We start from the raw sequence: 23161 nt of genomic DNA on the forward strand, positions 1-23161 counted from the left end.
CTCAACTAATGATCAATATGACAAGATGAAGTCGTTTTTCGGCCGGACGACTACTAGTGGTTCATGAAGGGCACCGAGGGCTGGACCGGGGTGGTTATGGTGGCGTTAATGCTCATGGCATATACATTGGCTCAACCTTGGTTCCGTCGCAATCGACTAAGAAAACCCCCTAAAACCATAAAGAAACTTACCTGGTTCGATTCCTTCTGGTACTCCCACCACCTCTTTGTCATAGTGTACATCCTTTTTATTATCCATGGATACTTTCTCTACGTCTATGGGACAAGAAAACAGTAAGCACTCCTTCAAATTATTGTACTAGTCCAATGAAGCAAATTTTATAAATGGCAAAGCCCTTTGTTACTTTCTGCTTCATCACAACATGCTTGTTTTCACGAATGGTCATCGCAGACATTGATGTATCTGGCTTTCCCAGTTATAATGTATGCATGTGAGTGTTTACTTAGTACTTTCAGGTCTCGATATGAAAAATTTTAAAGGTATAGTTACTGTTTTTGAAAGTTGTTTAATTTCTTTCTAGTAATAGCTAATGCATTATTGCTTTATCAAAAACCTAAATGATCAAAAATATTTTGTGGAATTTCAATTATTACAGGTTGCAATTTACCCAGGAATGTATTGGCACTATATATGTCTAAACCACAAGGATTAAATACACCAGTGGATAGTACATTTACACAAATTGTTCTGCTATTTTCCCATTTCAATGGTACTTTGTTCATCATTATTTTTTTGGATTTGACATTTTTTTATGTTTTTTTGGGTTGAAACTGGAGAACTAAGCAAAGGCAAATAGCCTTCTTAGTTCCAGATTTTATTGAACTAAAAAAGAATACAAGGGAGGGGAGACAAAGCCAACCTCCGAAATCAAAAAGAAACTATACAAGCCAATTACTGAAAACAAAACTTTGGTAGACCTAAACAGTCACTATTACATTGTGCCTGGATAAAGGGTGGAGCCAAGTTCCACCATATCAAACTAGATGAGGTAGAACCATAATTCGCTAAAGCATCTGCCACTTGATTACCCGCTCGAAATATATACGAAGATTTGAAATGCATTTAAGACATTCGATGCAAACAATTACCCAATTCTATACGAAGCTTCCAAGGGACCAAATGAGGAGAGCGAATGAAATCAAGAACCATAGGGGAGTCTACTTCTAACCATATATGCTTCCAATCTCTTACCCAAGCAAGTTCAATTGCTTTAATCACTGCCATTACCTCCGCTGCGATTGAGCTTGGAATGTCAAGATTAGAGGCAAAAGCTCCAAGATAATTCCCTTTGTAATGACGAAAGACAGCCCCGTAGCCTCCGAGCCCAGAATCTTGCTTCCATGCACCATCAGAATTAATTTTTATCCATCCCAAGGGTGGAGGATGCCAAATAACCTCAACAATTTTAGGAGCACGGCGAGGCTTGCATTGAACTCCAAAACTCTTCAAAACCTGAAGATCATTCACAGTGTTATGCATGCTGCCAGTTGCAATACGACTTGTAGATTAAATGTGCCCAGAGATCAGCTGGCAAACATAAGACACACGGAGCACATAAACTTCATGTTTAGATTTGTTCCTAGCTTGCCATATAAACCACAGAGTAGCAGTAAAACAAGCCAACCACACATACCACATTTAGAAGCCAAAAGCTACACGTCTTTTTTGCAAAAAAATCATCGGATAATATTCTTCCCCTCAACACTTTCCAAGCAGGCAGAGACATTCTAGGAATGATAAATTTAGACCAGATGCACTTACTCCAATTCACCGTAGGAAGAGGTTGCCGAAGAAATTGAAAAGTTATTTTTGTTGTGAGCTCACCCGATGTAGAAGGAGACCAAATTGCTGTATCTTCCACCGATGGGTCTACCGCAATGGGCACCTTCTCTATCAACTTACACAATGCAGGGAAGTGAAATTGAAGGAGATCAGGAAGGACCCAAGAACCATTAATAATATAATCCCCCACACATCCTTGAAGATTATCCACACTAACATGAGCACAAAAAAAATCAATTAGAGGTCGCCCCATGAAGTTATGCTTCTAAAAAGAAATCTTTGTCCCCGAACCAATTAACCACTGAGTGTTCTCCATTATTACAGGCCAAAATTTCTTCACACCGGGCCATATGGATGAAGCGGCATAAGAACACCGCATAGAATCTTCATTCCAAAATCTAGCCCGAATAAAAGCACAACCAACAGCAGTAGAGGAATAAATTTCCCAACTTCTTTTCAAAAGCAGAGAACGATTGAGCAACACTAGTTGCTTAAGACCCAATCTTCCTTCGTCTAATGAAGTAAAACATGACTTCCATGCCACCAAAGGAATTCCACGTTTATCAATTGCACCAGACCATAGAAAGTTTCAGCACCATACCTCCACCCTACGTAGTAAAGAAATTGGCCATTCATAGACTTGGAAGCTATACAAGCATACTATATATAACTGATTTAATCAATTGAAGCCGTCCCGTTATAGATAATAACGAGCCCATCCAACTAGAGAGTCGTAAGCAGATTTTATCCACAACCGGCTGAAAGTGAGACACTCGAGGTTTGCCATGAAATATAGGAACACCCAAATACATAAATGGAGCTGAGCCAAGAGGAATGCCCTAAGATGAGACGATTGAATGTCGCCGATGAAAAAGATGCTTTCCAATAAAAACCTGAGACTTGGACTTGTTAATGATCTGCCCTGAAACATTACCATACTCCTCCATAAAGCCTATAACTTGCTTCAGGTTACGTTTATCCCCTCTACAAAAAATAATGACATCATCTGCAAACATGACATGTGATGGAGCTTGTGTACCACGGGGAGAAGAGATGAGTTTAAGTTTGCCTAAACCCACCATCTCGGAAAGGCCGCGGCTTAGAACCTCTTCCGCTATGAAAAAGAGCAAAGGAGATAAAGGATCACCTTGCCGCATGCCCCTACCGCAAGAGAAATAACCCACTGACTTACCATTTATTAAGAGTGAAAGCTTTGCAGACTGAAGAAGAGCACTCACCCATAAAACAAACTTCTGATGAAAGTCGACGGCCTTAAAGACATTAAGAAGAAAACTCCAAGAGAGAGTGTCAAAAGCTTTAGTGATATCTGCCTTTATCGCCACATTGCCACCATAACTCTTTAAATCCAAGATATTAAAGCATTCTGAAGTTGTCAATATGCAGTCAGAGATACTTCGCCTCGGAACAAAAGCATGTTGTTGGGGAGAAATAACTCGAGACGCAATGGAAGCAAGTCTGAGAGAAAGAATCTTTGGGATAATCTTGAAAACAAAATTCGTCAGAGAAATTGGGCGAAATTGCTTGATCGAATCTGCATGATCAACCTTTAGAATCAAAATAATTAGCCCAGAGTTGAAGGAGCTTGTCAGCTCACCATTAATAAAGAAATAATGGACTGCATTAACCACATCATCACGTACTATGTCCCAACATGAAACAAAAAAATGTCCGTTAAAACCATCTGGACCTGGAGCACTATCTGGAACCATAGCTTTCATTGCCATAAAAATTTCTTCAGCCGTAGGAATTGAGGTAAGTGAAGAGTTCTCTTCATCAGTGACTAATGAGGGAATAGCCCTACCAACATGACCATGATCATTAGAAACTGCATTATTAGTGAAAATATCTAAATAGTAATCAATAATGTGATTTTGAATTGAGTTAGGATCCTCATAAACTTCACCACCATCACGCAGCAAAGAAATTGTAAACCGCATCCTCCGGGCTCGACATTGAGCATGAAAAAAAGAAGGGCTAAATACGGGTTACTACCTTGTACTTTGAGTCCGAAATCAATTCAGTCCCTGTAGTTTCAATTTCATCAAAAACACCCCTGAGGTATCAAATTTTGTCTAATCGATCATTCCATTAGCCATCTGTCAATTGGCATCGTTAATCAGCCTATGTGGCGTGCCACATCAGCTCATGTGGGACCCACCAATCAAGTAAATTTCCAAAAATGCCCTTGACTCTTATCTGACCCAGAACCCTATTACAGCCCCCCAAACCCCTTTTTTTTTTTCCCCTAAATTTTCCCGCCAAAAACTTGGACACTTGAAAAAAAAAAATCATACTCCATAATTGAAATATACTTGATTAGCATCAAACAAAAGGTATTGTCTTCGGAAGACAACTTCGCAAAACTCACAACTTGTAGGGGAACACATTTGAAGTTAGAATTAAGGGCCATAAATTAAACAACATTCCAAAAAAAAAAAAAAAAAAAATTAAACAACATTCATACGAAACATGAAAGTTTCTTAAATTTCCAAAAGACTTAGCAGCTCAAATGTGCTTGCAACATAACATAGGTTTGCATTTCAAATAGCTCTAATCATGTTAACAAAAAGGGCATTAGAGCTACCAACCAAGTTACACAAAACATGGTTGGACAAAAAATGGTAGAGCTTGCTAATGTGACATTCTACTTCTCTTTCCTATTTTCCCCCTCGTTTAGAATTGTCCCTGATCCTTTGAGATGATTTGGAAGCTATTGGAGCTTGACCCTTTGATGCTTTGGTTGAAGTTGGAGGCCTTGTGCTTGTTGAGGTAGATGTGGCAGCAGCTTTGGCAGTTGTGGCAGCAGCTTTGGCAGTTGTGGCAGCAGCTTTGGCAGTTGTGGCAGCAGTAGCTTTGGCTCCTTGTTTCCTTGATGCCTTCAATTCAGCCATCTTCTTCTACACTCACATAAACAATGACCAAACATATATGCATCAGACTACTTATAAATCAACACATATGCACTCAAATCGAAACCTTCAACCTACTTTTACATGAATATTTCAATAACAAAATGTTCCACCTTTCAAACTATTAAATTACAACACATCTGCACCAAAATGTTCCACCTTTCAAACTATTAAATTACAACACATCTGCACCAAAAATCCAAATCTTCAACCTACTTGTTCACCAACACATCAATACCATAGTCCAAATAACTTTCAAACTATATATTAAATGATAACACATATGCACCCAAATCCAAATCTACAACCTACTTTTTCATGAACACATCAATATTATAATCCAAACTTTCAAACTATTAAAAGACAATACATGAACCGAAATCCAAATCTGCAACATACTTTTTCATGAACATCAATACCTTAATCCAAACTTGCAAACAACCTTTTCATCAACTCATCCATACCAATACAACTTTTTCGGCAACCAAAACATACAAAGTTAACCAGCTAAAATTGAAATTCCATACCCTTTGATATTCTGCCACTTGTAAATGCTTTTTCCTCAATTCATTTTTACTCGATGGTGGCCTTTTTCCAGGTTTAGGCTGCAAAATTTCCAAAAAGTAGGTATCAGCTTTCCCAAAAACTGAAAACAGAAACTAAAACTTTTGAAATAGAAACATAAACAGAAAGCTGTGAAATGACAGTAAACCAAGACCTGAGATGAAGAAGCATCTCCACTGTTCATCTTCCTCTTCTTATTTGCAGCATTCTTATCCTTTGGAGGAAGATGCCTGTGACATGTTTTCACGTTGTGGCCAACTCTTCCACAGTTCCCACACTTAAGTGACTTTTGGATTCTTCCAAGCTTTGTTCCATTTCCAGCCAACTTCTCTGATGCATCCCTTCTCCGTACTGTTTTTGGCCTTCCGGGCTGTCTTGAATACTGTGGAGGAAGTATGCAGGCCTCTTCACTTCTACTCCACATCTCCATTCCATTAATAGGTTGGATTAGATTGTCATAGATAGACATGTAAGTCTTGATCAAGTAACAATCAGCAACATAGTCTTCCGGATTATGCCTCTTATGGTATATAGCCGAGACTGCATGCTTGCAAGGAACACCACTTAATTCCCACCTTCTGCATGTGCAGGTTCTTGCATTGAGGTCAACCACATTCTTTGAGCCTTCAATATTCTCCACCTCACAAATGTCACCACCGTTCAGATTTGGAATACAATCAGTGGCAGCCTTTACCTTGTTCTTTTCTAGTATATCTCTCGGCTTGGGGCATATATTTCCCACCATTGATTGCATCTTTCCCCTTCTCAACTGTATCCTCTTCATAAGTTTCCCCCTAATTTCCTCAAACATACTAACAGGTGGCTTTCCTCTAGCGTCAAATATGTAACTGTTGAAGCTCTCACATAAATTGTTGATCATAATGTCACAGTTCGAACATGTGTTGAAGTGTGCTCGACACCAATGCTTGGCCGGCCTGTCCTCATCTGCAATACAACAAAAGTAGGCTACCATTATCTCAATGTTAACAAAAATGTTAACAAAAAACAACAAAATGGCTCACCAAAACAGAAAATATAAATGAAGCATCATGAATGGAATTAAAACAGAAACTCACGCATCATCCATTTGTATGCTTCATTATCGAGCAGCTTCATCTCATCCAATTCTTTTGTAAAGAAAGGAATTGTAGTTGACTTTGCACAAGCCCACATCTGATCCCTCAACACCTTCCCAGGAAATAACTTGGTAAAATTAGTCCACATATGCCTAGCACACCATCTAATGTGGGCAGATGGCACAACCTCTTCAAAAGCAGGGAGAAGCCCTTTTTGCTTATCACTGATGAAAGTCCAACCTGCTCCATCCTCCATTATACTGAGGTCCTTGCATAGAAGCTCTAAAAACCAAATCCAACTGTCTTTGCTCTCCATTTCAACCATGGCATAGGAAATTACCCAAGTGGTGTTGTTGGCATCTATTCCCACAGCTATCAATAGTTGGCCACCAAAAGCAGACCTCAAATGGCAACCATCCAAGCCAATCACAGATCTACAACCAGCTTTGAATCCTTTTTTCAGAGCTCCAAGACAAATATACATCCTCTTGAACACCGGATCCTTGTTAGAGTTGTTGAAGTCACACTTAATATCAATGGTTGTTGAGGGGTCCACCCTTTTCAGCTCATTCCCATAATCTCTAAGTCTTGCATACTGCTCCTTAATTGTTCCCTCCAACGCCAAAATGGCTGCCTTCTTCACTCTATATGCCATCTGCTTGGAGACCTTCACTCTAACTTCCGAAGACATGGTCTGAGCCAAAGACTCTACAAAGAAGCAAAGCAACATAAGAAGCAAAACAAAAAATAAGAAGACATGGTCTGAGCCAAAAGGAAATTACAAACCTTGCTGCAACATAAGAAGCAAAACAAAAAATATAATCTGAGCATCATGAAATGGAAATCAGAAACCTTGTTGCAACATAAGAAGCAAAACAAAAAATATAATTTGAGTATCATAAAAGGGAAAGCAAAACAAAAAAAAGTAGCATCATGAAATGGAAAACTAAATAGTAAACCAAAAGAAGAAAAAAAAAACCAAAACAAAGTTGAAATCCAAATCCAACATCCTTGCTGCAAAATAAGAAGCAAAAAAAAAAAATAAAGCCGGCCAAAGGAGCATCCTGAAATGGAAAACAGTACACCAAAATAAGAAAAAAAAAATTGAATGTATAATCGGAGCATCATCAAATGGAAAACACAATCCTTGCTACAAAATTAGAAGAAAATTTGAAAAATATAAATGAAGTATCAAGTGTACCTGTCTTCCATCCAGTGTTTAGCTTGATTCTTTCCATGAAGCGCTTGGTCAAGTACTTAGCGCTCAACATGCATGACTCAAACTTTCTAGAACAATTGTGTTCATGCTCATATGTCTTGATCTGTAGAGAGCTTTCGTGCTGCATTCTAGATGCATAGAGCTCAAATGGACAATCTTGTGCCCTACATATAGCCCTCACTCTTGTTTTGTCATTTTTAATGAAGTAGACCTCCCAGCCATCTCTAATAGCTCTCTCCCTTATAGCCTCTCTCAAAATTGCAGATGTGCCAAATATCATCCCTTTACAGAAAACTGGATTTTGCATATCTGTCTTGGGATTAAACTCTGGAAAAATGACATCCTCTTCACCATCAGAATTCAAAGCTGGCCCAGGTCTTTCTTCATCTGAATCTGCAACTCCAAACATCTCTTCATTATCTTGAAATTCCGCCCAACTATCGAACTCCACATTATGTGTTTCACTTCCATGTATGCTTGGTCCCAACCACTCACCAATTGCATTAACCTCCAACCCTATATTCTGTTCATCTAACACTTCATCTTCATCATCAACAATCCCATAATCATAATCCTCATCCTCAAAAGCAGGTATGTAGTCTTCATCCTTTTCACTATCATCCTCCTCAAACTCATCTTCAACTCTCTCTTCTTGACTAGGCATGCAACCAAAAGACTGCATATAGTCAAGAATGTCTATGTCATGTAAACCCTCTTCATCTAAACCACTAACCTCATCTGCCCTAGCCTCAGGAAACAGTTTTCCTTTCCCCTTCTCTTTCGGATTTGCATCAGAAACCTTGCTGCCTTGCGTAAGAGTGCAATCATCAACCTCTTTTATAACTATACCAGTACTTCTCTTTGGCTTCCTAGTCTCATTAGTAGGCTTCTTGGGATCATCAAATATCTCCTCAATCACACAGGTCGGCTTCTGTCTAGGCTCATCAGGGAGCTCTTCAATCACCACACCAGTAGATCCAGACTGACTAAACATAAAGTCAAAGTCAGCTGGATACATGTACACCTCATCCTCCTCATTATCCTCTTCATCACCTTCATATATGTGATCTAGGTATAGAATCACTAACCTCTCATCTGGTACACAACACACCATGGTCATCACATCCAAATCTGAATTTAACTTGGTCAAAGCATCATCTTCTGAACCTATTCTAAACCAATAATCTATCCTACTCCCACCATAATCTGGGTTCAGCCCCTTTACCATGTTATCTACCTCGGTCAAAGACATCTTATCCTTGTCCACGTAATCATAATATGAGATCTTCCCACCTACATACTTGTTCCCGAATATGTTCCCTCCATGATAAATCTTCATGGTAAAGTAATCACGGTGTTCTGCATGAAACCACAAAACAGGAAAAAAAAAATGTTGTCAGTCAACCTTCAAAAGTGGACCACTTATACAAGAGCTCAGTGGATACTACCAAATAATAAAGGGCAATATCCACCAAAACATCCATCACCCTAAGGCCATAAACAATTACTATAACCAATAGTACAAGGACCACAACCAAAAGATAAGAAACAGACAACTTTCACATTCATTATACCAACAGCTTTCACATGCACCAACATAATTTAATCTCCTAGCCACCAACCAACACAAACAAACAATATTGATAATATATTCTACATAATATTGATAATAAGGTCGCTGAAAATCGGAATAAGCACCAAGTCTATCAAATGAGACAAATTGAATGAAAAAAGCAAGCATTTTTTCTAGAAATGGTGAAACTATTGTTTTCTATTCCACACATGTTTGTCTTTGAATCATTTTTCCACTACATAAGGACCTACTTCTTCAAGTTTGCCAGACTTCTATTCTACCTAAATCCCTAAAACCAGGTCCTAAACCGAAGAAGATATCAAACCCTAAAACCAAACCCAGGTCCAGAAAACGTAAACCCTTCCAAACCCCAGATCAAAATTTCGAATCCTAAATTTCAAACCCTGTACCTCAAACAAAATCTACACCTAAAACCTTTTAATCCCAATATCGAAGATTTCAAACCCAACACACCAGATCCTTTTTCCCCAATTTCAAAATTTCAAAAACCCAACCTCGATTTACCAGATTTCAAACAGTAATCCAAAATCTTAAACCAAAACCGTAATCCAAAACCCCAAACACCAAACTCACCGTAACGAGGAATATCATCTCCACCCTTCGTTTTTCTGGGTATCCAAACTTCGATCTCATTGCCGGCCATGTCGAATCTTCTTCTAATCAAGGCAGACGCATTTGTTTCTTTGAGCCTTCAATCAGCCTTCTCGATTTTTTCAATTTGAAAGCACGACAGTGAGGATTTCTGGATTTGGGACAGTTTTAGGAGGTCAGTCGCGAAACAAGATATGGGTAATTGGGTTTGGGGGGCTGTAATAGGGTTCTGGGTCAGATAAGAGTCAAGGGCATTTTTGGAAATTTACTTGATTGGTGGGTCCCACATGAGCTGATGTGGCACGCCACATAGGCTGATTAACGATGCCAATTGACAGATGGCTAATGGAATGATCGATTAGACAAAATTTGATACCTCAGGGGTGTTTTTGATGAAATTGAAACTACAGGGACTGAATTGATTTCGGACTCAAAGTACAGGGTAGTAACCCGTATTTAGCCCAAAAAAGAAGTATTCCAATCACCTTCTGATAACCATCTTAACCTAGACTTCTCCCGCCAGAATAACTCCTGCAACCTTATAGATTTATTCAAATTGGCTTGAAGCTCATTCTCTTCAGCAAAATCATCATCAGAGCCCCCCGATGAAGCAATTTCTTGTTGTAGAACTTCCAATGCATTAAGATTATAGCTGACCCAAACATGGATATCCCCAAAGACCTCCCAGTTCCAGTTTTGAAGAGTCTTTCGCAAAACCCGCAGCTTATGCTGAAGCATTGACAAGGGACAACCGATTGAAGGAATGGAAGACCAATAATGCTTAACAAAAACCATGAAATTCTTTGTGCTCCAACCACATTTTTCGAAACCAAGCATAAATTTGCAAGACTCCTAGGTAGAGTACAAAAATCATAATGGTAAACTTGCAAGATTCATATCCAAACGCACCTGAACATTACCTTGGACTCCACGCCAAAGAACCCAGGTAAACTCAGCCCCTTTAGTATCAACGTGGACAAGTTCACAAATGTCTGACATGGCTTGAAATTCAGCATAAGATCGTTGACAAGGCGGAGCGCCTCCTTTCTTTTCATGAGCTCCTAGCACCGCATTAAAATCTCCGAAAACTAGCCAATTAAGGGCCTTCACGTTCAGCCTCCTCATACCAACTCTCTGGATGTATACGAACCAAAGAAGTAATATTAACATCATGATCAAATTCCTCATTCATCTCGGAACCACTAGTAGAAAAATCACTCCCATTTCCACCAGTAGCATCGTTCACATGCACATCGAGGGCCACCATCACCAACTTATTCAATCTGTCCATTAACATTAGGAAGTGTGACCTCCACAACATTCTGTTGTGCATCAATTGAGTTCTCAGCCATAGCCACTACAACGGTGTCGGTAGCCAAACCAATTGGCCTCACAACTTCCTGAACCACAGTGACAGTGGCATCTGTAGAGCCATTCACTAATGTAGGCTCCAACGTAGGAACTTGACAAGGAACCTGAGAAAGAGTCTGCTTAGAAAAGGAAGGACCCTCTCTATGATCTTCCACTACTGGAGGAGTACTGTCAACTATAACCAGCTTCCCAGTCTCTTTCACTGATTGTTTTGGAACATACTTCTTCATAGATTTATGCCGGCGGCAGCGACGAGGCTTGCGCGAGCGTCCACGACCCCCATCGGCCTTCTCTGGTGGAATAGAACATGTAGGCTTCTGGACTACCTTACAAGCTGAAACCCTATGACCTATGTTGCCACAATGGAGATAATAGTCAGGGAGCTGATAGGAGCATTTTAATGTGATATTTTAATAGTTAATTCCTCACATTTTGCTTAGTTAATTCCTTAACGAATCGATTTTTAATTCAATTTTTATTTTTTGGTACATTGGAGTAGATGATGATGAAATAAGTGTTAGGTCCATAAAATGATGGAGAAAAATGGAAATGCACTAAAAATGTCAACTTTACACATTTTCCTACTCCGGCTAGGAGAAACCAAGCCAAGCAAGGAAGAAGGAGCGACCACCTGACCAAATAAACTTCAAATGAGCTGAAACCTTCCAGATCCATTCTAGACATCCTAAGAAACATTTCTTATGAAGAGTGCAAGAGCCAAATAGAAGTGGAAGGCCTTCAAACAGTCAGCCCAATTTTCTGCAGAAGCAAAACTGGAAAACTGGACATGTAAGGAGTCCAGCAGCAATTCCGGTCTAAAGGCATGGAAGCATGATCTACACTCATGGTGGATCATTTCATATGAAGAAGTCACGGGCAAAATCTGAAGTCTTGGTGGAGAATTAATTGAAGGAAAAATGAGCAGAAAATGCTCAAACCTAACAAATTCCATTAGTGTTTAAATATTCAAACCTAACAAATTCCATTAATGTTTAAATGCTCAAACCTAACTCATCATCATTTGTTTAAGGCCAAATAGTTTTGCTTGGTAGCCTATATATAGAGGCTACAACAAAGAAGAAAAACACATTCCTTCATCCATTTCATCTTCTTTGTCTCTCCATTTCCTTTCCATTTTTCTCTTCATCCTCTAGTTTCAAGTTTCTGCATTTTCAAGCAAAGAGAAGAAGAGAAAAAGAAGCCATGAAGCCTCCTAGCCGTCATCATCCACCTTGTGCCGTGATAGTGAAGTCTTGCTTTCAAGATTCAAGATCAATGTCTCAGGCTCTTCATCATCCACTCCCTTCACGGTGTAATTCTATCTTTTTCCTTGTAACTTCTTTTGGTTTTCTTTGTTTGGATTTGTAGAACTATGAATTGTAGTTAACAATAACGTTTAGGGCAAAGTTTAAGCCCGATTTCTATGTTCGAATTCCATAATTGTGATTCTAAGTTGCTTATGTGAGTTTGTTCGATTGAATTTGCTTGACAAAAAACTTTTATATGTTTATCTTATTTGGGTTGACACTTATAGGATTTGCATATAATTGGTGCTAGATTTTGGTAAACGATTCACCTAATAGTTTTGTGAACCTAAATCACAAGTAGTAAAGGCTTTGGACAAAGGTCGAATTCAATTGAAGAGGATTGCAAATGGGTGAACTTATTCATAACTAGGTTGTACACTTAAGTTGATATCCTTTCTATATGCTTCTTAATTGCGTTGAACATGTTTTGATTAGCTAGCTTTCTAGATTTTGATTGCATGTTTAATAGGATTGATCTAGGTGCTTTCATTTGGATTAATTAGTTAAGGAAAGTAAAATATGGGAAATCATTTGCTTCGAATGTTTCACATGATCAACTTCTTTCTCATTACTTGGATGATCAATTATAGGGTTTGAATCGAATTTGATTACATGGAATTGGTTTTGATCTTTGTTCCTTGCATTCCATTCTTGTATAGGTGTTTTTGTATTTTCTTTATTTTAATTTTCAATTTTAAAAATCCTAATCCCCCTTTTTTACATTAGGGGTTTTGTCCATTTACCCCATTTCTAGGGATTGTTTTCCCACTTACCCCATTAAGTTTTTTTAATTCTCTCTTACCCAATACACTCTAAGGGAGTCTTCCCTAATACCCCATTAAGATTTTTTTTTTGTTTTTAATTTTTTTTTAATACCATTTTACCCCTCACCCTTTTGTTACTTAGAGAGAGAGAGAGAGAAAATGGAAGAGAGAGAAACCATGGGAGACTTCGCCGGAGCCCGGTCACCGGCCGCCGGAATCCGGCCAACTTTCCCCGGAATCCGGTCACCGGCTGCCGCCCACCGGAATTTGCTGAAAATCTCACCGGAAAGTTTTTTTGCCCCCAATAGAGGGGCAATAGACGTCTATTGCCCCCCAATAGACGACTTTCAGCCATGTATTGGCCCCCAATAGACGACTTTCAGCCATCTATTGCCCCCAATAGACGTCTATCAGCCATGTATTGCCCCCTAATAGACGTCTATTGCACCCCAATAGACGTCTATCAACCATGTATTGCCCCCTAATAGACGTCTCATAAACCCCCAATGAACTGATCTCCTAAAATTTAGACAATAAAACTTTGTTTAAAGAAAAAAACGAAGAGATTATATCAATTTAAAAACGTCTATTGCCCCCCAATAGACATTTAAAACATTTTGTTTCTTTCCTTCTGTCCCATTACTTAAAAAAAAAAAAAAAAAAAGCACCCAGAAAATGATCTGGGCACCCACCGGTATTGTGAGAGATCCGGCTGCTCTCCATTCTCTTCTTCCTTCTTCGCCGGTTGTAGACTTGCACTGTGAGAAACCCAGCTCAACGGTGCTGTTTGATTTCCAGATGGGGTGAGTTTGAGAGACACACAAGCAGGCACACCAGAATCGAAGTTTAGGCTGCAACACGAACTCGCCGCCGGTGATGGATAGAGCGACCTCCAAGCTTGCTGCACGAACTGGAACTCCAACCTAGCTGCACTGAGAACGTCGATCATGGTGGCGCTGGGAAACTACTCGACGGTGAGTGCCGTAACGATAACAGCGACGACGGCGAGGCTACGGAGGCTCGGGATCGCCGATCAATCGAACGTCGGAGTGGCTGGAGCTTCGATCGGAGCTTCTTCGTCGTCTTCGAGCTTGGACTGCCGGCGCCGACGACGTGCAGGCCATGGCGGTTGGAGGCGTGGTCCTGGACAAGCCAGCATGGAGAGAGAAAAGGCAAGTTGGAGATGCTCCGGGGAATCTCGCCGGAGAGGACTGATTTGCGGTGGGGCTGAGCGAGGCGCTATTCGAGGGTGGCTGGATATGTCCGGCACCGGAATCAGATTTTGGATGGGGGGGGGGGGAGAGAGAGAGAGAGATCGGATCGGAGGAGGAGAGAGATAGAGTGGCCGTGGATGTAATTAATTAATTGATTTAAGGGCAAAATGGTCATTTGGTGTTAAATTGGGTAGGTGGGAACAAAAATCTGTTGGTGGGGTAAATGGGATAATTTTTGTTCATTTTGGGGCTATGGGTCAAGGACCTTTTACATTAACTTGTATATATTTCTATTCTTTGTTTTATTTTTGTAATAATACTTTTTACTTTATTATTTTAATTCTTTATTTGTTTTTGCAATTACAGGTGTATCCTCAATCCCCGGCTAGAACGATCCCTACTTATTCTATACTAACAACTACATTTTGCAGGGTTAAATTGCGCGCTTGCTTTTAGCATATCAATTTTTGGCGCTGTTGCCGAGGATTGACACGTGCTGCTTTTAGCGTGTCAATTTTTGGCGCTATTGTCGGGGATTGACACGTGCTACTTTTAGCGTATCAGGAGCCGTTCATATTCAACTTCAACCACAACGACCTCCCTGTTTTTTCTACGAACAGTCAAATCACAAGGAAGATCCGAGGACAAATCCACGTCCACCAAAACCCTAGCATAAAGCCCATACTTCCTTTCCAAAGTATTCTCATCAATTTTCATTAGAACCCCGATTTCGTTTGCTATCTCAAACAGTGTTATTGGCTCCCAAAATTGCAGCCCTAGATCCCACAAGCGCACCCACACCTGTGCGTTGGTGTTCCGTTGAATGGCCGGCGAGAAGTTTGGCGTCCAACGCATAAAGCGTAGAACACTAGGTCTTAGGGCAATCACTCCTTGTCCCCAAACCATCGAAAGCACATCATCTGTAGAAAAGCTGAAGCAAAAGTACCCTTTCCCCATTGGAATGATGCTCCAATTACCAATCTCAACCCAAACAATGGACAAATTCTTGCGCATGTCAGTAAGAGAATACTTTTCCCCAGAAACTAAATGGAGGCGAGCCAGGAGCATGTGCTTACACTTTTCCAGACTGACTTGATACCCTTCTTTAGAAATCGTGACAGTCATTTTGCCATCATGGATCTCAGGAGGCGAAAGACTTGCTATGGAGACTGCTGGTTTCTCAACCACATATGCATAGGAGCGAGGAGACCCGGGCGTCCCAGTATCCAAGAACGACCATGGACAGATCGAGCTCATCGTAGTCGTGAATGAAATCGGGGAAAGAAATTACAGCAATCAAACAAGGCTGAGCGAAAGAGCAACCCTACAAAAGAGAAACCCTAGTAGAGCCATTGATATATATTTTTTCTTAATATGCAATCATTTTAGACTTTTATTTAGTTATCGTCATAATTTATAACGATCAATGTGTCTTATAGGCATCCCTTCTTGATTACTTCAGCTCGATCCCGGAGACGATTATCTAAGCGTTCATATTCGCACATTGGGTGACTGGACATCTGAGCTCAAATACATTTTCTCTCAGGTAATTAAATTCATTTTATTTGCATAATCTCACCCGAAGAGAGTATAGTCAGTCAAACGTCGTTTTAGTTAATTCCTCGATTACTTACTATAATTTTTATTTTTTTTTATTAAAAAAAGAATCGTTACTAACCAAATTTGCATTTTAAAGAATCCACAAACCACCGGAAAAGCCAATAGCATCAACAACATAATGACTAGAAAAGCCCTGCTTCATTATGACTAGAAAAACCCAGCTTGACCGGTCTAGACTTCAGGCACTTCAGACACCTCTAAAACTTCAAAGTAATGAATTCTCTTCAAATCAAGAATTATACCAGGGGAAACCATAGTATAGGGGTTGCTCTCTCGTCTCTCTCTCGAGAAGCAGCCTCCACTCTTTTTTGTGCTCGTCCGACAGCAAGTCTCCAAGGCGACGTCGTTGGACGGGTCTTCCTAGTCTCAGCACCAATCTGCTATCCCTGCTGGGGGTGGGAGGTGGGGTTTGGGAGAGAAATAAGCGTCTCGACGCATCGGCATGTCGGCTGGATCGATTCTAGCCTAGATTAAGGCTCGTGAGTTGGTGGCGTAGGTGAGGTTGGGCACGTTAGGGGGGGGGGGGGGGGTGGAGGAGGTAGTTTCGCCGGGAGTGGCTGGGCCGTCGTGGTCCTCATGGATATGATTCGTTGGATCTGGTTTCGTTGGTTAGCGGAGGGCAGTTGCTCGTCGATCGTCTGATCTGGATCACGCGTGGGGTATGCAGGTGTAGGCGGAGGCGGGTGTCCAAGCGGTGCAGGTGGCGATGGTAGGCGGCGGCTGGTATCCTGGTTGCTCTAGACATGGGTCAGGGTCAGGGTCAGAGGGTGGGGTGCTAGCCTTGCTTGGGCTTTCTTCTTGTTGGATTGTCTAGGGGCTGGCTTGATTGGTTTTGGGCCCAGTCTGTTTAGGGTTTTAAATCTAGATTTGTTTAGGTTTTTTCCTTTAGCATTGTTCTCTAGGATCCTCCTCTGCCATAGGGTGATCTTAGGGTTCAGTGAATAATACTAGGGTTAGTTCTTAGTTTCGTTCCGGAACCTTCCCTAGTGTCAGGTTATTAGTTACTTCTGGTGATGTTGGATAATTTTGCATTTTAGGTAGTCCTATTCTATTGTTCCAATTCAGGTTTAGCCCTCTAAGGGCTCCCTAAGAATGACTCAATCTTGTCGTAGCCCTCTCTTGAGGGAGCTATTATATGTAATATTTTCTATATTCATCAATGGATTGACATCCAAATTCTCTAAAAAAAAAAAAAAAAAAAAAAAAATTATACCAGGGATATTTTGATCTCTGGCAAAACTCGGTTAATCACAGACAATTTTCTCTGGTCCTCATAAAGACATGAACAGAAGATAACATATCTTGAACTATTCACTGTTCAAAAAAAATATCTTGAACTAATCGACTCATCTTAGTGGCCCCTGAAGACAGCTGATCAGGATCCTATTTCTCCAATTAATTTTTGCCAATGATTTCCAACAGATGAAGTTACGTCTCCAGGTGTCATTTTATAAAGGCTGGCATGTTGTGGAAACATCGAACCTGGCATAAAATGATTAAAAAAATGAATCATCACTAAAAGGGCCCCACACACACTGAACAAAGCAACAAAATTCATTTATTATACGTCCTTTTTTGTCTTGTTTTTGGCAAATGTCATTTATACTTCTCAGTACACATGGTTCAAGAAACCCCAATAATTATATTGAAGAACTTGTGTTTCTTATTTTTCCTTTCGAACATCAAAAATTCTAATATGGACCAAGGTGTAGGTGGACCATAGGCAAAATGAAGGGCAGAATGGGGCATTTGGTGGCAAAATATCTGATTTTTTGGGTGTAGGTGGACCATAGGCAAAATGAAGGGCAGAATGGGGCATTTGGTGGCAAAATATCTGATTTTTTTGCCTAGGTGCAGGTGGACCTTGGTCCATGGAAGTCTCTTTGTCGAACATGTGAAGATGTACTCTGATTAAAGATCGTTATGTCACTATGATTTCACACTGTTCATTACAAAACGTGTAAAACGACCTATACGCAATATTATTCTCATGCATATGAAATCTTTCCGAAGATCATATATGCTTCTCTATGGTTCTAATTCAGATTAGATGATGAACATTCAATATTAACAAACTAGATTCCCACACTTAAAAAAGGTTCTAATTATTTATTTATATAAAACCAAATGTAACTCATATAAAAGCAGGTAGACGACTCTATTGCTTTCCAAATCAATTCTAAATCGAAAGTAGCAATGAATCTTGTATTCTCCTCCTCCTCCTCCTCCTCCTCCTCCTCCTCTCCCTCAGTCTTGCTCAGAAAGCTCACAAGAACTAGTCATCCAAGAATGCTTGTTCCAGCACTGCTGGTACAAGCGTATCAGACAAGAAGAGGACAAGCCATTGTCTCAAACTCATCATCATCAAAGGTCATTGATCATCCTCCTGCAGCTCAACGCCGATTAGCTCAATACCATCCAACCATTTGGGGTCCCGACCTCATCGATTCCTTCACGACTCACTACACTGTACGTATTCTTTTCTTGCAATGTATATTACTTGGGTTCACAGTTACAGTACTCGGTCTACTCAGAATGTGTTATCAATCCACTACTATTCTGTATGCAACAACCTCCTATTACCTTCACGTAATATGTGCTTAATTATTAATTAATGCATGTTTTGTCAATTTGATGCAGCATGAATCACATGCCACACGGTGGGAGGGTCTAAAGCAGAATGTAGCCAAAGCCTTAGTCGCATCCAGTACTAAAGACGATGCTTGCTCCATTTTGAAGCTTATAGCCTCGGTGCAGCGGTTGGGAGTAGCATACCACTTCCGAAAGGAGATCCAAGCAGCTCTTGTTACTCTTCTTTCTTCCACTAGTACCCTTAGTACCACAAATGACCTTCATACAGCAGCCTTGCAATTTCAAATACTAAGAGAAAATGGTATATCAGTAAGCTCAGGTAATTAATTTACATACATACATGCATATAAAAACCATATGTACGTACATGTCGACAATGTCCTGTTTCCAGATATCTGAAATGCTATTTTGAAACTCAACAGATTTGTTTAACAAGTTTAGAAGTGGAGAAGGAAGCTTCAAAGATAGCTTAAGCAACGATGTGGAGGGACTTTTGAGTTTGTATGAAGCCTCACACCTCGGAATGCCAGGAGAAGATGTTCTAGAGGAAGCCAAGAGATTTAGTTCAAAAAATTTGAAACAATCCATGGCAACAATATTGAACGACGATAATCTACTGAAGCAAGTAGAGCAATCACTGCAAAGCCCTGTACACTGGAGGATGCCTAGGATAGAAGCTCTGAACTTCATCGATATCTACCAAATAAGGGACGACTCTAAGAACCTGGCACTGCTGGAGTTGGCTAAATTGGACTATAATCTTGTTCAATCAGTATATCAAATTGAGATAAAAGAGCTCTCTAGGCAAGATATGCATCATATAATTACATGGAAATGTTATATAACTTCTGCTGCCAGAATGACTATTAGTTGACTCCTGTTTTAATTTGTGGTGCGAGTTTTGTTGTTTAGCAAATAACATTGTCGCGTAGCAAATAATTTAATAATTTCACGTATGTACAGGTGGTGGAGAGAGTTGGATTTTAAATCGAAGGCAAGTTTCTCAAGGGACAGACTGATGGAGAACTACTTGTGGGCAATGGGGATTAGTCACGAGCCCCAGTTCTCAGAATGCAGGATAGGCCTCACCAAGTTTGTGTGCATATTAACAGTCATTGATGACATGTATGATGTATATGGATTCCTGGATGAGCTTGAGTGCTTTACAGATGCAGTAATTCAGTAAGTTGTTTAGTAACTTGAGAGTCTAAGTTAAGAAGTGATGATCTCATACTAATCACGGGCCTTAACGTCACTTTTCATGATTTCTGAAGGCTTCTCTCTTGTCTCTGGTGTTTTCAATGCAGATGGAATATGGAAGCAACGGAGGAACTTCCCGAGTACATGAAGCCAATCTATGTTGCCATGCTCGAGTTTGGCAATGAATTGGCTGATAATATATTCACAAATAATGGTTTAAACACCCTCCCTTATATTAAGAACGAGGTAATTATCTAACTCCTATAGTTAAACCACATTCAAAAGGTTAATTTCATAAACTAATCAATAAGCAAAATTGATCCATTTTTATGGTTTTCTGCATGCAGTGGGTTAATCTTTGTACAGCCTATATGGTGGAAGCACGGTGGTTCTACGGCCGATACACACCAACTCTGGAAGAGTATTTAAAGAATTCATGGACTTCAGTGGGTGGCCCTGGAGCAATGCTCCATGCTTATTTGTTAACGCAAGGATCCCAACTAACAAAAGCTTCACTTGAGTCCTATAACCATGGCTCTCAGCTGATATATTGGGCATCTCTCATGACTCGACTCAGCGATGATTTGGGCACTTCCAAGGTATATATCAGATTGGCGTAATATCAATTTATTATGGTGGTATACATACAAGAGAAAACTTCAGCTACCGTCCCCAAACTATTCTGCCAAGGTCAATTTGATACCTGAACTCTCAAAAGTATCAATGTGATACCCAAAGTCGTATTTTGACATCAACGTGATACTTCCGTTAAAAATCTCTAACGGCTTCGTTTGTTTGCTGACCTGGCAAGCACGTGGCCCCCTAAAAAAAGTGCAATGACTAATTTACCCTTTTTTTTTCTTTTCATTTCTTTTTCTTCTTCTTCTTCTTCTTCTCCTTCTGGGATCGATCGCTCTCTCTCTCTCTCTCTCTCTCTCTCTCTCTCTCTCTCTCTCTCTCTCTCTCTCTCTTCCTTTCCCAATCTACTCCTCTCTCCTTTCTATCACAAAAAGGCAGATCGAACCAGAAGCACCTGCGGTGCATGAAAGTGGATTCCGATGGCGAAGCGGCGGCGTCGTCGACAGCGAAGAAGAGGGGATCGAGGCGGTGGGGGAGAAGGGTAAGGAGGGGAGGGGAATCGGAGGGGCAGTTCGACAGGCGGAGGATCGAGAGCGCCGGCGACAGCGAAGAGGAGGTGAGGGAAGAGGAGGTGCTTTGAATATTTAAAAATTTAAAAATTTAGATTTTTCTATTTGTAGAAAAATCTGCCGGCGAAGAAGGAGTTTATCTTCTTCTGTTTGTTCATGTCGTAGACGGAGACGGTTCTGTCGTCGCTGTCGTCATCAAGGTCCAATCCTAAAGCTAAGTTGTCCCAGAGCTTCACGACGCTCTTGCCGCTGGCGAAGTCGGACCAAGAGAACCGGTTTAAGTTCAAGCCCGCGAAGCTTCTGCCACGGCGGAGCCTCAAATTACGGTTCTGTCCCCGGTCAGCTCCCGAGACATTGAAATCTTCGTCTCTTCTGTCGTCCTCTTCTTCCTCGTCCTCGTCGGAAACCGACGATGACGTGGAAATGGAATATGTTTCGTCATCGTCGTCGTCGATATCGGAGAAATCGTCTTCTTCTCGGAGGCAGAGAGGCTCGGCGGTCTTGTGGCGGAGCCGTCGGATGATAACAAAGTTGATTCTAGTGATGATGGTGCCGAAGGAAGCTATTACGGCGAGTATTAGAGCGCCCCATGTCCAGGCACTGTAGACCTTTTCGATTCCGGAAATGGAGAAAGCCGGCGACGGGAAAGACGGGCTAGGCAACTCGAAATCGCTTATTCTATTCACTACTGGGATTTCCGTCAAAGAGCTAGTTGAAGTTGAAGTTTATGGTTTAGTTGGGAAGGAGGTTTTGGAAAGAGTGGGGGATTGGTATGCATTCACAATCAATGACCAAACCCTGAAGCACATTCATTCTTAAACATAAACTAACATAAAATCAAACCCAGAATTCAAAGCATTTCATTATTTTAATTTCAGCTCTAAATTTTTAAATATTGAAACGAAAAAAATGAAAAGAAAAAAAATGAATTAACAAAAAAAAAGGGTAAATTGGTCATTGCACTTTTTTTGGAGGGTTACGTGCAATTGCCACGTCAGCAAACAAACGGAACCGTTAGAGATTTTTAACGGAAGTATCACGTTGATGTCAAAATACGACTTTGGGTATCACATTGATACTTTTGAGAGTTCGGGTATCAAATTGGCCTTGGCAGCATAGTTTGGGGACGGTAGCTGAAGTTTTCTCTACATACAATACTGTCAATCTGATAACAAACTTGAATTAAATTCCATCTAAAATAATGTTTCAAATGTATGTACATAGTCTCTTATAATATAATATGTGGAGACTCTCTTATAAAACATGACAGTCTGTACTATTTTTTTTTTTTTTTAATCGCTTAAAGGCTGAGGGTGAGAGAGGTGATGTCGCGAAATCCATTCAGTGCTACATGGAAGAAAAAGGCGTATCGGAAGAAGAAGCACAGGATTACATAAAGGGTTTAATCAGCTATTCATGGAAGAAAATGAACCAAGAGAGTGCCAAACCTAGCATACCAAAATCTATTGTAAACATGTGTCTGAATATGGCTCGGACTGCTCACTGCATTTTTGAACACGGGGATGGTATTGGAAACTCAATTGGGGTGACTAAGGATCGTTTGATCTCTTTGATTGCAAATCCTATCCCCCTCAGATGATCATGACGCCGAAAGATTTGTTTAACTTGTAATAAGCACAACAAGTCCCAACAAGTTAATTATCGCTTCTCTTAGTTCAGACTTGTTCGTATTTCTTTGCTTTGTTACACTTTTTCGGTTTTGGCTTCATCATTGTGCTACTCTTATTTTGTACTGTGTGGGTTTTATCTCACCTTTTAGGGAGGTTTTGATCTGGTCCCCCTCCTATGTGTGTATGTTTGTTTGGTTTAATAAATGTCTAGCAAATGACGGGCGGTGGGCTCCCGGTTATAGCGGTCTCCTTTGGAGTTGTGTGAATGCTGGTCACCCTTTTAGACTGCTACAGAAGAGCTAATATGGCCTAATCCTTGTTAGTATAATTTTTTTTTTTTTTAATATGGCCTATCCAAGTGTGTGTGAATCACTACTCTTTTTTTTTTTTTTTGTCAATGATTGTATTAGAAGATCCAAATGATCAAACAAAATACAAGAGGTACATAAGACCCCAGCAAAAAAGGCACATGAGGCCCCAGCAAAAGAGGCACACAGGCCCACATAAAGAGACACATAGGCCCAGCAGATGAGGCAC

At 40.4% G+C, this 23161-nt stretch overlaps 2 protein-coding genes and 1 pseudogene across 4 annotated transcripts; 2 read left to right on the top strand and 1 right to left on the bottom strand.

Annotated features, from left to right (window-relative positions):
- The first annotated feature begins 63 nt into the window (after positions 1-63).
- On the top strand, positions 64-17132 carry LOC133732757 (respiratory burst oxidase homolog protein B-like; annotated as a pseudogene).
- On the bottom strand, positions 4275-9947 carry LOC133726069 (uncharacterized). Its single transcript, XM_062153535.1, has 6 exons — positions 9760-9947; positions 7575-8951; positions 6374-7081; positions 5452-6242; positions 5261-5338; positions 4275-4721 (listed from the first exon to the last, which is right to left on the bottom strand). The coding sequence occupies exons 1-6, from the start codon at positions 9827-9829 to the stop codon at positions 4482-4484; spliced, it is 3264 nt and encodes a 1087-aa protein (XP_062009519.1). The 5' UTR covers positions 9830-9947; the 3' UTR covers positions 4275-4481.
- A 977-nt stretch (positions 17133-18109) lies between the features above and the next one.
- Positions 18110-22793, top strand: LOC133726070 (probable terpene synthase 9). 3 transcript variants are annotated; one of them, XM_062153537.1, is made up of 7 exons: positions 18110-18522; positions 18694-18964; positions 19068-19449; positions 19609-19827; positions 19953-20091; positions 20193-20444; positions 20863-21851. In XM_062153537.1, exons 1-7 carry the CDS (start codon positions 18250-18252, stop codon positions 21070-21072), a joined length of 1746 nt encoding a protein of 581 aa, XP_062009521.1. In that variant the 5' UTR covers positions 18110-18249; the 3' UTR covers positions 21073-21851. The 3 variants fall into 3 exon arrangements, with proteins under 3 accessions (XP_062009521.1, XP_062009522.1, XP_062009520.1); XM_062153538.1 differs by having other exon boundaries at positions 18112-18522; positions 20859-20957; XM_062153536.1 differs by lacking the exon at positions 20863-21851 and adding an exon at positions 22300-22793 and having other exon boundaries at positions 18114-18522.
- Positions 22794-23161: the final 368 nt, after the last annotated feature.

The sequence above is a fragment of the Rosa rugosa genome, chromosome 1, assembly GCF_958449725.1.
Source record: "Rosa rugosa chromosome 1, drRosRugo1.1, whole genome shotgun sequence".
Lineage (NCBI taxonomy): Eukaryota > Viridiplantae > Streptophyta > Magnoliopsida > Rosales > Rosaceae > Rosa > Rosa rugosa.